The 16268-nt window shown below is 40.8% G+C and overlaps 1 protein-coding gene across 1 annotated transcript in view; it reads right to left on the reverse strand.

The window, feature by feature from the left end:
• Positions 1-16268, reverse strand: part of MMP15 (matrix metallopeptidase 15) — an 826700-nt gene that overhangs the window by 367436 nt on the left and 442996 nt on the right. Inside the window, exon 4 of the mRNA XM_044081528.1 lies at positions 1834-2141. Coding sequence (XP_043937463.1) covers positions 1834-2141 — 308 coding nt within the window. The remainder of the gene's footprint in view (positions 1-1833; positions 2142-16268) is intronic.

Below are 16268 nucleotides of genomic sequence, written 5' to 3' on the forward strand. Positions count from 1 at the left end.
CAATGATGCACTGAAAAGGAAAATAAAGGGAACGGTGGAAGGTACTACAGTGAAATAATTTGAGGGTGAAAATCTGAATGAGTCATTCCTACAGAAATACCCCTGGGAATAAAGTGCTGTATAGTAAGGCATTCTACACAATAATTAGTAATAGTAAAGCTATATTAAGCTCACTTTATTTGCTTAAGGAGATATTTAAATATTTTATGCACATTTTGATTTAATTTCTTTCCACTTTCCTGTTTTAATTCTACAGTTTCCAAGTTTTTGGATTTGTTTTAATCTTCACTTTAATAGAATCACCCCAGCTTTTTGCTGACCAGTGCCATGGGACCACCTCCAACTCAAGCAGATAGCACCTTAACATCTCATCAAAAAGGGCATTTCAAGACTGCATCACCCCATTCTGACCAACATTTAATATAAAACCAAGAGCCCCGATGAAGGTGACATAACACAGCATTCTGATCATCCTGCACCATCTAAGCATGCACCCTACTGAGGCAGTGACAATGCAATGCTTTTGGGCTGCAAATCACTACAGTATCCTGTGCCTTTCATGCTGGCTGCATTATTATAAAGCACTTTAATAAGCGATGAGTGAGACAACAAAAGTGCAGAGATCAGGACGTTACACATGCCAGAGCTGTTAACAGCAACATAAATAATAGAAAACAGTCTAATCAATACCAGGAATTGATTCCTCACTGTCTCACAATTTGCATTTTTAAAAGCAGGTTATGGACTCGCAACTTATGCACAGTTTTGCTGATCACACATCAAGACCAAGTTAATGGCGTGCATAAGGAAATTACAGAATGTTTCATGTTTGTAAAGGCTGACTTCCTGTTAATTGTAACCATGGCTGAATTTTTTTTTTTTTTTTTGCATGTTCAGTATATGAACTGGAAAGGTGTACTTCCCAACTCTCAACCATTTTGGTTTTGCACAGGCAAATTGTTTGTGTCTTTCTGCTTTTCCTGGTTAGGGGTCGCCACAGCAGAACTCCGGTCCACTAATGATTGGCAGTTGATTTTTACGTACCAGCTTGCCAGGCCTAACGCACAGCCTTCAATGAAGGTACGCCCATTCACGCATGTCTCCACGCAGAAGACGCTCTAGCTGAGAATCGAACCGGACAGCATCTTACTGTAAGGCGACAACGCTACCGCAGCAGCACCACCACGGTATGTTTTGCACAGGCAAATACTGGTGCAAAACACCAAGACCCATTTAGACTGAAATGCGCAAAAGGTCAGTACAAAGTGCATCTCACCTCTTCGAACCACCTGGGGGTCTGCTCTCACATTCCATTTACTAATATAGCAAACCCTGAGGCTGCTTGGGGTAAAGCAAAATAACTTTTTTTTAGCTTCTACGTGTTTCAGTTAAAATGATGGCTGTTTCTTGCTCTGCATTCACTTAAACAAAGATTGCTGAAACCTGTGTTGCAAGACTGAATGAGACACAATCATCAAAGGAAGCCTGGCTCTGACTCTACCTTATTCCACACACAGCCTAGAAAGACATTTTACAGAGACATAAGCTCTACTTTATGCAATTTCATTTTTGGCTACACAGTTCTAAACTCGTACTTATTGAATCATCCATTTTTTTCTAAATTAATTTACTAGTGAGCAGCTGGGATTTCAGTTTTATGTCTTGTGCACAGCAAGACATGATCCTATAATGACTATGACACATATTAAAATGAATCCAAAGCCATACAAGTTTGTTTTTGCACTGCTAAAGGTAAAGCAGGTGCCTAAAATTTAATGCTCAAGTAGGCAAAATTAGCTCTGAGCAACATCACAAGAATAAAGATATTCTTACCATTTAAATCCATATTCTTGCTTGTCCATGGTTCATCTGAGTCAAAGTGTGTGTCTCCACCCATTCCAGGTCCTGGGAAGTAAGCATGTGCCAAAAATCCACCCTCACCATCAAACGGGGAGCTGTCTCCATGGAAACCTGAAGCAAAGAAGATCATGATGTCGGCCTCTTTCCTTTCTCTGTACTTGATTGAGTGGTAAGGTATCTCCTCAAAGTGAAGAGGTGTTACCTGCTCCCAGACTTTAAATGCTTTGCGAATTGCATCAAAAGACTCCACTTCTCCAACCTTTGGTGTGTAATTTTCAATGCTAATTGAAAAATAAAAATCATACTGTTATATAACGAACATTACACAAATATATAAAATTACTTTTAGAATTAATAAAGTTACCTGGCATAAGAATTATGGCATTGAAACAATTAAAACTACTTCTGAGCATCCTCAAGCGGTAATAGTTACAAAATTTTCCTTCTCTGGTTTTGACCAGAGGGGAAGGGATTATCTATCAGTAAGAGGAGAAAATAATATAGGGGAAACAAAACATATGTCTGGTTTTGTTGATTTTAGCCCTCTGTGTCAGCCAATTAGGTATCAAAAATGTGTTAGCGAATTTATACAAGCCCATGTTTAAAAGGAATCTATCCTTGACTATTTCCCCTTTCCCTAAAATGAAGCAGAACTTCTTGCTTTCTATCTTCATCTTACAGCTACTTTAACTTAAAGATATGTCCACTTGATTTTCAATTGTTCTTGTTTTTAAACTGCCATCCAGCCAAGTTTCTTATTTCTTGCTTCCTTTATAACTTTGATATATCTTTGTCCAAACAGCACAGACTTCATGCATAAGGCTAGACACTACAGTACAAACTACCTGGAATTAAATTAGAACTTTACTCCAAAGTTACCTGATGGGATACTGGCTGTAAACTGATAAGACATACTTGTCTAACAAGTGTGCCAGCCATTAAAACATGGGAGGGGGGGGGGGCTGTCACATTATTCTACTGGTGCTGTTTTCTAAGAAAGAATACATACATGCATCTACTCATGTAACCATTCACTTTGGTGGGCAGCTGGTAGCAATGGTGAATGAAGAATAGTGACATTTGTACCAGTAGGCATCTGAGACGTAGATATGAGGTAGACGGTAGGGAAAAGTGCTTTGGCATGAGATAATTTATGTTTGTATTGCATGCATGTCCATGTGTGAGCGTGTACAGCTGCAGCCATGCTGTACAAATATTTATGTTCAGAGAAGCATGGATGGGACAACCTGCTAACACACTTTGCTATAGGGAGGCTGTCCTTGATACATAACTAGTTTGTTCCAGGTTGTAGTTGTGATTAGCATGTTAGTGGCTACCATGTCAGTGTTAATACCTACTGGCCAACTATTTCTCAACTCATACAAATCTAATGATCAGGATACTTAATTTGCTGTCAGAAAGAGGTACTACAGAACTGAAAATATTTCTTTTTAAAAAGTAAGTTCTCCTGTTTCCTACCAGTAAAAATTTTGCTAAAATGAGTGACATTAAATGTTGTTAGTCAGAAACATCAAAACATCCCTTCCCATTGGCACAGAGGCAAGGCATTTAATCTGTTTGTCTAGGCACAAGTCTGATTCACTAGGAGACAACTGCTGTGAAACATATAATGATGTAGCAAATGGCCTGCTCTCTTATCTCTAGGGTAAGGTAAAGTGGTTTTTAACACTGTAAGCAGTATGTCTGGTGGAGGATCAGTCACCATACAGGCAACAGCAATCACACAGTGAAGGTTAATAAGGGTCAGCAAAGTTTAAAAATGAGACTGAGCTTATCTACACACCATGCATAACAGTCAGCAATGCATAAAGCGCTCCTCAGATGATGGAGCTGTCTATACTTCACTAAAATACTGACTCCCAACTGCTGGCTCACCTCCCCACTGAGCCCCATTTCTAGACATTTTCATACAGAAAACATTCATAAGGCTGTGACTCCACAGAAGTCAGAGGCCTGCCATTGAAAGCACACATCTGGATAAACTGGTAAGACATATCTTTGAAGTCAGTGAGGGGGGAGATCAGCCAGAAGTCATGCCTACAATGACATTTGAAGAGAAACATAAATGGGGAGTCCCAAGGAGAAATAAAAAGTATAAATACATATCAAAATAATACAATACAGTCTAGAAGTGAAATATAAAACATTTGTTAATTGTTCTTCATTTTTACAGCTGTGGTTTTAAGGTAATCGTAATAGTAATGCTGGACTTATTGGGGTCTGTGACTATGGGAATACCCAAGCCTGAAGGGAAAACACATGCTTATACACTATGAACATAAAATATAAAAAAAAATGAAAAGCTTGTATGTAATATATTGTGCCTAACATCCAACCACATATTGCAGTTAGTCACAAGCATACGCTTTCATCAGCCTTTTCTCATCTTCTTTACTTGCTCTAACACTAGCATGTCTGAACTCACTTTAGAACCTAAAAGTACATGAGGCATTAATACATCCACACCTTACACAACCCTCACTGTGAGTCTCTTTCTTTGCATTGATGAACCACACCACCCTGCTTCCATCTGCCACCTATTTTATCATTTTCCTCTTCTGTACTTCCTGTTCAGCTCTAACTACTTGCCCCTAAATAGCACATTATAGCTACATTATATCCTCTCGTTCTGTGTTTTTGTTTGTATGTATATATGTGCAGTTTACCAAATGTTTCCAAAGGTCCCAGCCTCTCCACTCCCTTCTGTACTTCCTACTAACTCTACTCTGCATGTTTTCATGCAGCCTTATTTCCCTTCCTCCACATGGCCATCAGACCTGTACACAGACTCTTAGATGTAATCTTTAAAAGTGCCTTGACCAATTGCTTAATGAAAAGGAAGAGCCCAGAACTTCTGGAATATATTTTTCACACTATGAACTCCAGCATCCTTATAGCCCTTGTCTTTGTCCTTTTACAATGCACGTCATGATTAAGGATGATTATTACCCTCAAATTATTTTCCACCAACATCCTACTTAGGGTCACTACTCCAACAAGAATGCATATTCTCCACTGACCTTTATTTATTTATTTAGTTATTTTTATTTTATTTTATTTGCAGTTTCTTTACCAGGTAGTCCATTGGGCCAAGCAGAGCCCATTTTCGATGGAGTCCTGGGGAGAAAAGCTCCATAAAGATATCATGCAATGTAATCAAATCGTTTAACAATGTAGTAATGCAGGTAAAGAAACATAGTATTATAAGAATTACAGTACAAGAAACAAATTAAAAAGAAAAGCGCAAAAAACATTAGTAAATATTTACAATTATGTTTGTTCATACAATGGAAATACAACAGAAGAGGCAAAGGATCTTCACATAGGTAGCCTATAAAAGGTAAGATGGGGTAAGTGGGACAGGAGGAGTTTAGTGCAGAAGTAAGTAAAGAAGGAAGAGTAAGAAGAAGTGGGGTAAAAAGTAAGGAGGAGGACAGAGGGTGGACTAAGAGGCACTGTAGCACAGGGTAAGTGTAAGAAGAGGGGTGAATGAGAAAACTGGGTGTAAGACTGAGGGAGTTATGTGGGGTGAGCGCAGGAACATTCCCAGAGGGAGGTGAGATGGGAGTGAAGCAATGTCTTAAAGGTAGAGTGGTTATGGGTGATATGGATTAGAGGTGGTGGGGAGTTCCAAAGGTGTGCTAGAGAATAGAAGTTTGCCTGGTGGGCGTACAGCCTTATGCAATTCAATCAGGTTCTGGTTATTGGATCTTAACATTTGATCAGGTAGATGCATTTTGAAAGAGGAGGCAAGGGAGGAGTAGAGAGAAGGGCTAAAGATAAGTTTGTGAGGATGGGTGAGTTGAATGTAGGTAAGATAATTGGGCAGTTCTAGCCAATACAGTTAGTTAAGATAATTGGGCAGCTCTAGCCAATTCAGTTTGTGAAGGGCATTGCAATGGTGGGTGGAGGATTTGTTGCCTATATCAAATTTGGAAATTTTGTTGTAACAGGAAGAAAGTTTTGTCTTGAGAGAAGGTTAGTAAGAAATGGGGCACCATATAAGAGGGAGGGTATGAGGTATGTGATAGACAGCACAAACTTAGTAGAGGGAGTGAGGAAATGGTTGTGGTGGTATAGCATACCAAGTTTCTGGTGGGTTTTTTTTATATTCATTTGTAGGTGGGTATCAAACTGAAAATTGCTTATCAATGAGGACACCTAGAAGTTTGGCCTGGGATACTACCTCAAGAGATGTATTGTTCTGACTAGTAATGGAGAATGAGTTTTTGTCTATGGTGGAGTTTTTAGAAGGTATAAATATCATGAGTTTAGTTTCTGATGCATTGAGAGCCAAGTGGTTATCTAACATCCATTGTTCAGTGGAAGAGAAGGCATCTTGGGTTAGTTTAATGAGTGCAGACATGGAGGTGGCAGAGCAAATAATTGTAGTGCCATCTGCATATTGGATAAGTTTAGCATTAGGAATGGTCTGGTGGAAGCCATTTATGAAAACATTAAACAGTAGGGGACCTAATATGGAACCCTGGTGTACACCTGTAGGAGTATTAAGGAAGGGGATGTGGCTTTTTTCCATTTGACTGCTTGTTGCTTGTTGCTTGTTGGAAAGGTAACTAGTGAACCAGTTAATTGAAGAGAATGACAGATTAAGTTTAGAGAGTTTTGATAGAAGAAGGTTATGAGAGATGGTATCGAAAGCCTTCAATAGGTCCAGAAGGAGGGTAGACATAAAGCAGCCGGAATTACAAGATTTATTGATGGATTCGAGGAAAGAGAGGACAGCAGAAGTAGTAGTAGCACTGTGGCCAGGTCTGAATCTGTGTTGTGTGGGAGTAAGCAGCTGGTTATCTATGAGGTAGGGTAAAAGTTGTAAGTGGATACATTTTTCAAGAACCTCTGAGATAGGGGATAGGATGGCGATAGGTCAAAAATTGGAAATATTACTATTGTTGCCCCTTTTGTGAAGGGGGATAATAAAGGCCTTTTTCCAGAGTTGGGGTACATGGCCTTCTTGGATTGACCAATTTATTAGAATGGAGGTGGTGAAAGCAATGGCATTGGCAGCTAGTTTTAGAAAGTAAGAAGGGATATTGTCAGGGCGATAGAGCATGGTTTCAATTTCAAAAGGAGTTTTTTAGTGGTAGATGTAGGGATGAGTTTGATAGAGAAGGGTAAGGGTGGGAGGTGGTAGTGTTTGGGGAAGAAGGAATGGGAGAAGGTGGAGATGCGTATGTAGTATTATCAGTGAAGGATGATGTTAGTTTGGCTATGGAATCAATGAAGAAGAAATTGAATTGGGTGGCTAAGGTCAGGTCGGTGGCATATGGATCAGGGCAAGGGTTTTCTTTTTTACCGGGATTAAGGAAGGAGGTGATACCATTCCAGAATTTTTTAGGGTTTGTTTTATGGTTGTTTTGAAGCAAGGAGAAGTAAGATCTGCGATCGGCTACAATAACTTTTTTAACTTTGTTACAAAGTAGTTTGTATTCATTCAGGGAGTTTTATTTTTCTGGTAGTGTTTCCAGGTTTGCCTCGGAGATGCATGATGGTTGTGATCTCTTTGGTTAACCAGGGGACAGTGGTGCTTTTAATTATTTTTGTTATTCTTTTCTTCCAAAGTATACAACCACCCACATATTTTTATTAAATTCCAGCTGCAAACTGTTTATATATAATGTAGGGCTAACCCTAGAGACCACCTACCCCACTAAACAGTCTCTGCATCATTAGCTCACAAGCTGACAATGTTTTCACAGATGTGGTTAACTGGGATCTATCCCAGTACAGGATACTATGGTACTCTGCTGCTGACATTTTATCATTGTATAATTCCTTTGCAAATCAGCTCAGGTTTCCAGTTCAGTACACCATTCTTGGACCATTTTGCATGCCCTTTAATTTATGTGCCAATCTCCAGTTAAGTCAAGTATCAAAAGTCTTGCTGATTCCAGATACACCACCTCCACAGTGCTCTTTTTCTCCTCCTCTGTGCTGATCAAGATGGACTGTATATCTGTGTAAAGCCCACTGTAGATAAAAAGCATTCAGCGACTCCACCAGCCTGCTACGCAGGCACTTTTCCAAGAACATCCCTCAATTGGGACTGACACTATATCTCGCATTTAATATGGCTATTTTAAGGCTGATCACTGACTGTATGTTAGAGGACATCTCTGGACAAGGGTAGTAAGTACTGACTATGTTTAAGTACTTCATGTAGGCCAGGCATTTGGAGCAGTGAGAAAGCACCGGTACATGTATACAGTGAAGAAATGTTAAGGAATGATGTAATATGAAAATGTACTACTTAGAAGATTTTAGTCCTCTTATACCTACACAGTTTATAAAGTGAAACTTGTTGCATTAAAGAGGCTTTATGAGTTATACTAAATAAACGTTCAAGTGCACTTTAACATTCCTCCTTTGTATGAAAATTCTCACGCATTACAGAAATAACACAATAGAAGCAATGCAGACTTATACTTGATTCAATTTTCTTCATAATCATTTCATTTTTGACTGAAAGCTCATCGGTTAAATGCAAAGGATTAGATGGGGGAGGCTTTAAGGAATTCTGTATGATGGGGACAAACGGGATCTGATGTCAGAACTGGTGATCTCTGCAGAGCAGTATCCTGAAAAAAAAAACACACTTTCTGGTATGGTCTGTGAAGAACAGACCAGATAATTTTTTTCTGCATAATAAAGGAAAGGAGCCAAGGTATGAGGTATCTGATCTGTTCTCAGCTGACAATGTGGGCACTATTTCTTTAGTGAATAAGCAGATACAAGGAAACAGGGTTGCCTGAAAACCTTGGTCTATTGCGGTGACTTTACAGCACAGTTATTTCATAAAAATGAAAGATTCCTGTATAGCCTCTGTATTACATGAGCCCAGTGACTTCTCAACTGTACAGATTTTTGTCTCATATTTTTGGTCTGTTCCTCATAACATTTATAATTTTCTGGATTTTTGTGGCACGTTAGTGAGGATTAAATTTACTAAATAATGACAGTCATTTCAGTTTCAGACTTCATATCCCTCAGAAAATGCATAATAACACAATAACTTTTATTCTAGCAAATTTCTAAGTTTATAAGAACAACATTTAAAATTTGTCCCTATTTTTGAGGCTTTGTACCACCATTATTTTTGGCTTTGTCCAGATTTTTTGTGCTAAGATAGTACAGTTGTGTACCTACCATAAATGTAGATGTTCGAGTGTATTCACTGTTGCAGTCATTACAACTGAGTTATCCTGCTGGCAGGCTACCCGCAGTCGGCCTGAATTCCAAAGTCTAGGTTCAGCGTTGGTTGCTGTCGCCTCCTCTCTGACGTCAGTGCGCCAGGGGTATAAAAGATGCAGCCAACGCCATTTTCTTCAGTTTTTTTTTGCTCCAGATGTCAGATGCCCCTAAAATGGTAGGCTAAATTATGCCAATAAGCATGCATGCACAAAAAACAACTTTTCCTTCATCTACAAGCAAATATACCACATAGGTTGTATAGAATAGAGAAGTACAGATAAGTCCCAGCAAAGGAAAAGGGGGATGGTGGGAGGGTAACCTGGACTGCAACAGTGAATACACTCGAACATCTACATTTATGGTAGGTACACAACTGTACTATGTTCATCATTTTTCACTGTTGCAGTCATTACAATTGGGTTGAATCCCAAAGCTAAGGTTGGGAGGCTGGTGCTAAATAGCATTAGGAGAGGCCATCAGGCCCTGCAGAACTGCAGTGGCAAATCCTGCCCTGGATTTAGAGTAGAGAGGTAAATGATAGTGCTTTGTAAAAGTATGCACTGAACTCCAAGTTGCAGCCTCTAAGATGTCTTTGGTTGGTACTCCTCTGAGGAAGGCTGCTGAAGTGGCTGCTGCTCTGGTTGAATGTGGCCTAATGCTCTTAGGCACTGATTTGCCACGCTGTGAATAGCAGAAACAAATGCAGTGACCTATCCACTTTGAAATAGTCTGCTTTGAGATAGGCTTTCCTTGTGATCCTGCAGCATATGCCACTAGAAGTTGTTCGGTCTTTCTGAAAGCTTTGGTTCTGTCCAAGTAGAAGCGTAGCTGCCTGTGAATGTCCAAAAAATGCAGAATTCTCTCACCATTATTCTGTGGGTTTGGATAAAAGCTAGGCAAATCAATTGTTTGGTTAAGGGCCACACTGGACACTACCTTAGGCATAAATGTAGGGTTTGTCCACAGAGAAACCCTGTCAGGATGGAAAATGATAAAAGCTTCCACAGCCATGAGTGCATGTAACTCTGAGACTCATCTAGCAGAGGTTATTGCTAGGAGCAGAGCTGTTTTCCAGGATAAAAATTTAATATCAGCTGCATAGGCTGGTTCAAACGGAGACAATGTGAGTTTTTCCAAGACATAGTTGAGATCCCATGCAGGTATTGGTTCTCTCCTTCGAGGTCTTATGTTTTTGGCCCCTCTGAGATACTGCCTTAGTAATGGATGAGAAAAAATAGGTGGTTCTGTATTGTAATGAGCTGAAATGGCAGAGGCATGAATTTTAATTGATGAAAAAGAAAGGCCTTTATCAAGCATCTCAGTTATTTATTGCAAAATCTGAGGAATATTTGGAACAATCATGTCAAAACCTTGTGCCTGGTTCCAAGCACAGAATCTCTTCCATTTTTCTGCATAAGATTTTGTGGTGCTAGGCCTCCTCGCCTCCAAAATAACATCCATCACTGCTTTAGAGAGAGGTGTGCCTTGACTGGCTACATTATCCGCCATGCTGCCAGGTTTAAGGTCTTGAGTTGGCTGTGCAGTATTTGACTTTCTTGTTGGGTCAATAAGTGAGCAATTTGAGGTAATGCCCAAGTTGGGCATTGAGACAAGCTATTTAGAATTGGGTGCCAGTGCTGGCAGGGCCAGTCTGGGGCAATCAGTATAATTTTTGGTTTCTCTTGTCTGACCTTGAGGAGTACCTTGGGGAGGAGAGGCAGAGGAGGAAAGGCATATACTGTTAGGTCTTTCCAGCTGAAAGATAGAGCATCCACTTTCCATGCTTGTTTGTGATAAGTCCTTGTGCAGAATTTCTGTAGTTGGTAGTTGTGAGGGGAGGCAAATAGGTCTATGTCCGGGCATCCCCAGTTCCTTGTTATCATGGTGAAGACTTGTGGATCCAATTTCCACTCGTGGAGATCCATTAGGTTTCTGCTTAGTTCGTCTGCCAGAGTATTTGTCCTTCCTGGCAGGAATTGTGCTTGCAGATGTACTTGGTAAGTCAATGCGGTGTCCTACAAGTTCATGGCTAGTCTGCAGAGGGGGTAGGAATGACTGCCTCCCTGCTTGTTTATGTACCATGACTGTAGTATTGTCTGTCCTTATCAGTAGTTGTCCTGGATGAAGATTCTTGAAGGCTATCAGGCATTCTGAACAGCTAGCATCTCTTTTTGATTGATATGTAGATGCATTTGACTTGCGGGCCATGTGCCCTGAATACATCTTCCTGCCATATGGGCCCCCCAGGCATAATCTGATGCATCTGTTGTCAATGTCTGCCTGGCTGTGGGTAAGGTGAATGGCTGTCCCGTGTTGTGGTGACAGGCTTTTGCCCACCATCAAAACTCCTGTTGCAGGCAGGGAATGAGGGTAATTATTGTTTCCAGGCTGTGGCAACGTTGAGTCCAAACACTTTTTAGATACCATTGAAGTTTCCTCGTATGCAGTCTTGCATATGGAATTAGCAGAATGCAGGATGCCATGAAGCCCAAAGCCTGCAGAATTTTTCTTGCAGATAACTGGGTCTTTGTTGCCAACATTTTGAAATAAGTTGTCAGTTGTCTGTGTTTGTCTGTCGTGAGATAAGCCATCTGGGCAGTTGTATTTAAGCTTGCACCCAGGAATATTCTCTCTTGAGAGGGTACGAGTTTTGATTTCTTTTCGTTTACTGTGTACCCTAGACCTGTTAGTAATCCTTTTACAAATGCCAGATGCTGTAGTAGAATGTCCTTGTTCTCTGCTTGAATAAGGCAGTCGTCCAAGTAAAGATATACTTGTATTCCTCTTTGTCTGCAAAATGCAATCACTGGTGCCAGGCATTTTGTGAAGACCCTGGGCATAGTAGATAAGTCAAAGGGCAGTGCAGAGAATTGGTAATGTATTGAGCCAGCTATAAATCTGAGGTATCTTCTGCATGATTGTCCGATTGGGACATGCAGGTATGCCTCTTTTAGGTCTAAAGTCACAAGCCAAGCCCTATTGCCCAGCATGGGCAGAAGCTGCTGCAGAGTTAACATTTTGAATTTTGGAATATCCAGGAATGTGTTTAGGATAGACAGGTCCAGTATTGGTCTCCAGGCTTTGTCCTTTCTGGGCACCAAGAATAGCCTTGAGTAGAATCCTAGTCCCTGCTCTTGCTGTGGTACTAACTGAATATCTCTCATGTCCATGAGGGATGAAACTTGTTTTTGTGCCTCTGCCCATTGATTGCGTGGTAGGTCTGGCATCCCGTTTGGCCTTGGCAGGGTGTGAAAGTGGAACCTGTAGCCTTGTGATATGATACTTAGGACCCATTTGTCCTGGGTGATCATGTGCCAATTTTGCGAAAAAAGTGCTAGTTTTCCCCCCAAAGGGGCTGCCAGAAGATAAGTGCTTGGTGCTGGCAGGGGAAAGTCATTGAGACTGTTTCCTCTATGGCTGTGATTTTTCCTCAATGCTTTTGGAGGTAGAAGCACCCCATTGTTTAGGCCTGTATGAGCCTTGGGGCTGTGATCTGCCTCTGGGGCATCTGTATCTGCCTCTTTGCGGCCTGTGTGACACTGGAAAGGACCAATTCTTTGTAGGCCAGTTCCTGCTAAATCTGGGAGGCTGTACCTGCAAGAAATCCTTGACTGCTTGCATAGATTTAGCTTTGTCCTCCATTTTCTTCAACACCTCTTCTGCTTTAACACCAAACAAAGTATCATGCTGTAATGGAGCATCTAATAGTTTTGCTTTAACATGATCAGGCAGATTCTGTTCTATTAACCAAGCATGCCTCCTAATGACAGAACCTGTAACAGTGGCCCTGCAGGAGGCCTCTAGAGAATCAAAACCACATTGCAAAGTATGCTTTCCCACTTGTTCAGCTGCATGCAATAAATCCTGCATTTCTTTGTTTTCTGCACATTCTGAATTTGTTAACATTTTCTGTTTAAGCAGTAACATAAGATATTGCTGATACTTAAGCATATGAAATTGGCAATTTAAAGCTCTTACAGCCAAGGTAGCAGAAGTATAAATCTTTCCCCCCATCTGTTCAGGGTCCAAGAATCCCTATCAGAGGGGATAGGGTTTTTTGCAGTGGAAGCCTTGACCCCTTTGGGACCCTGAGAGATGGTTTCTGGGTCAGCAGCAGGGTTTTTATAAAGAAATTTATGTGAATCATGAACCCTATAGTATCTGTCTGGCTTAACAGGAGCTGGTGGTAAAGAGTCTGGAGATAGACTGGACTCTGAAAATACATCATCTGCAATGTCTAAAACAGGTGGGATAGCAAGAGGCCTGTGCTGAGGTAATAAAAGGAAGTCTCTGAGTCTTTTCTTGGATTCTGAGTAATCTTGGCTCTCCCAGTGGAAATGCTCCCTCATAGTATGCAGTGTCTCCCAAAAAGAATAATCCTCAGGAGGAGAGGCTGAAGGGATAGATTCTTCAGCATCAGAATCCTCATAGGGAGGAATAGAATATTCCTGTTCAGAAGAGGAATCATAGGAAATGGAAACCTGGTCTGAAGATTCATATTCTATCTCTTGCCTACGCCTCTTATCAAGAGGGGGATGGGAACCCCTGATCAAAGTAATTAGGTCTTCGGCCATTTTAAGCATCTATTTTTTAGGCATGGTGGCCTGTCCAGGAGAATGTTGTACTTGATTCTTTGTCTTTAGAGCTGCTTTAGTCTTTGCCTTTGAAGCTGAAGTAGGTTTCACATATAACTGTGTAGGCCTGAAAACACCCTCAAAAGCCGATGCCTGCTCAGCGGCTCCAGACCCATCTGAGAGAATAGTTTCCGAGTGTCCAATACCTTGAGTTTCCAGTGGCATAGTCGGCTCCACGTGGGAGTCGGAAGCGGCCTGTGGCTCTGAGGTAGCGGGCATCAGGGGCTGCGAAATCGCCTCACTGAGAACCCGCGAACCGGCGACAGGCCTAGCGGAAGCCTCGTCGTCGGTTTTGGACCTCGGATGCCTGTCCTTTTCTTTTTCTTTGCTCTTTTTATAAACTCCGGTAGTCGGCTGTTCTGACGGCATTATATAATTGAATCTTCTTCCAAAGTAATGAAATTCAAAATCGTACCAACACTTAATAGTGCATTGGTTAAATCTAGCACAAAACCGACGACTAGCAACGTTGTGGTCAGGGCCTAGGCAAGGAATACAGTAAGAATGAAAATCCTTATAAGGTATTTGCTTCCCACAAGAAATACAATTATTAACTTTTTCTGACATCGGACTGGAGCAAGAAAAAAGTTTCCCCAATGGGGTACTTAGCTTTAATGAAGACTTCAGATCTGAAATTCGAATTTGAAAATCTCAGGAGTCAGCTGACCGGCACTTGCAAACCTTTTTTTGCTTCGGGCACCGAGTGGCAAGAAAGACTGAAGAAAATGGCGTCGGCTACATCTTTTATACCCCTGGCACACTGACGTCAGGGAGGAGGCGACAGCAACCGATGCCGGACCTAGACTTTGGAATTCAGGCTGACTGCGGGTAGCCTGCCAGCAGGATAACCCAATTGTAATGACTGCAACAGTGAAACACGATGAACACCTTGAGAGCTATGGAGCCAATATGCTCTAGCCAATTTTTGATAACAGTTCTGTACTGAATACTACACTTTGATACTTGATTTGGAATGTGATACAGCTTCCTCCTTTTTCTCCAGTTTCTTTACATCCACTTGGACCATCTCAGTATTATTTGTGCCCCCTTTTAGGCATACATCAGTGTAGTTTAGCAGGGCATGTATGGAGCTCAGTTGCCCATGGCAAAGATGATGACTGTTGTTTGTTTTAAGAAATAAAACCTGCTAACTGCATTATCAGGAAATATTTCCTTTCCCTGATACATTTTCCAAAAGCTTTCACGGATTCAAATTGCTAGACTATAGACTATGGAAAGTATGCCATATAAACAAAGGAATGTAGAACATTATTTTTTCATGGTGATGGAGGATTTAACTTCTGGGAGTGTTCTGATTTTACCCAGCTATCCTTAGAACCCTAGTTTAAGTTTCTACCAAAGAAGAAAAGCTATAAACAGCTTCAACCACTGTAAACAACCACAGGGACTCAACAATGCCTCCATGATGGATTCCTTAGCTTCACCAACACAGGTTTCAAGCAGAAAACACTATAGACTGGTCTAAGCCCAGTATCATGAATCCTAAATGCCAATGAATTATCTTCTGTTCAAGCCATGACTGGCTCTCAGTATCCCAATAAGGAATGGTTTGGAGGGACAGGTATATCTCGCCGAGGATACAGATACTCTAGAACAGACTCCCCTTCAACATAAAGTAAAGTTCATCCCTGCCCCTATTCAAGCGCAACTTGGCTCTATAGATGGGAAACAGAAAATTTAACCCATGACTACCATTTGTACTACTAATGGACAGAGGCAGCTCGTAAATGCTATATCCCACACATGGGTCCCTTCAAATTATTTATGGTACAATTAAGCAATAACCGTTAACCGATGACATGGTGTAGTATACTGAAGATTTACCCATGGCTGGCATGGTTTAATCACGAGGGCGAAGCCCAAGTGATTAAATAAAGCCAACCATAGGTAAATTTCAATATACTACAACCACGGAGTTGGTCATTGTTATTATACACTGACATTATTTAAGAAAAAAATACTTACTTTTCTTAAATAATGTCTTTGTATAACGGTGCATTACTGTTCTTCCGCCGGTGATGGTATACTGCTTCCTTGTGTTGATGTACTTCACATGCATATGGGACTTGCGTTCCTATGCATACCCAGTACATCAATGCTTTGAAATGGAAGCAACAGAGAAAAGAAAGTCTCCGTTGCTCTATTTTTTTTTTTTATTAAAAAAATAAAAAATAAAATAAAAAAAAAAAGGTTTTGGAAACTTTATACCAATGGAAAAAAGTCTGGGCGACCGGGCCTTTTTCTGTTGGTATATTGTAGGATTTACAATGGGCACGCTGGCCAATCAACGTGCACATTTTGGAATATTAATGGGGGGTCATTGTATAATACCAGTTATTCTCATTAGGAGTACTACATATACTTATCGACCATGGGATGGGTAAGGCCAATCACTAACAAAATGGGACAGATTAACTAGAGCGAAAAGGAAAATTGGCTAGGCTTAAAATGGCCCATATGGGTGGCTAGCCTAATACTTACAGATAAACCTATGAAAAAAAAACCAGTGTACCTAGAAATAAT

The sequence above is a fragment of the Protopterus annectens genome, chromosome 8.part0 (genome assembly GCF_019279795.1).
Source record: "Protopterus annectens isolate FY-2018-M chromosome 8.part0, PAN1.0, whole genome shotgun sequence".
NCBI classification, from domain to species: Eukaryota; Metazoa; Chordata; order Ceratodontiformes; family Protopteridae; genus Protopterus; species Protopterus annectens.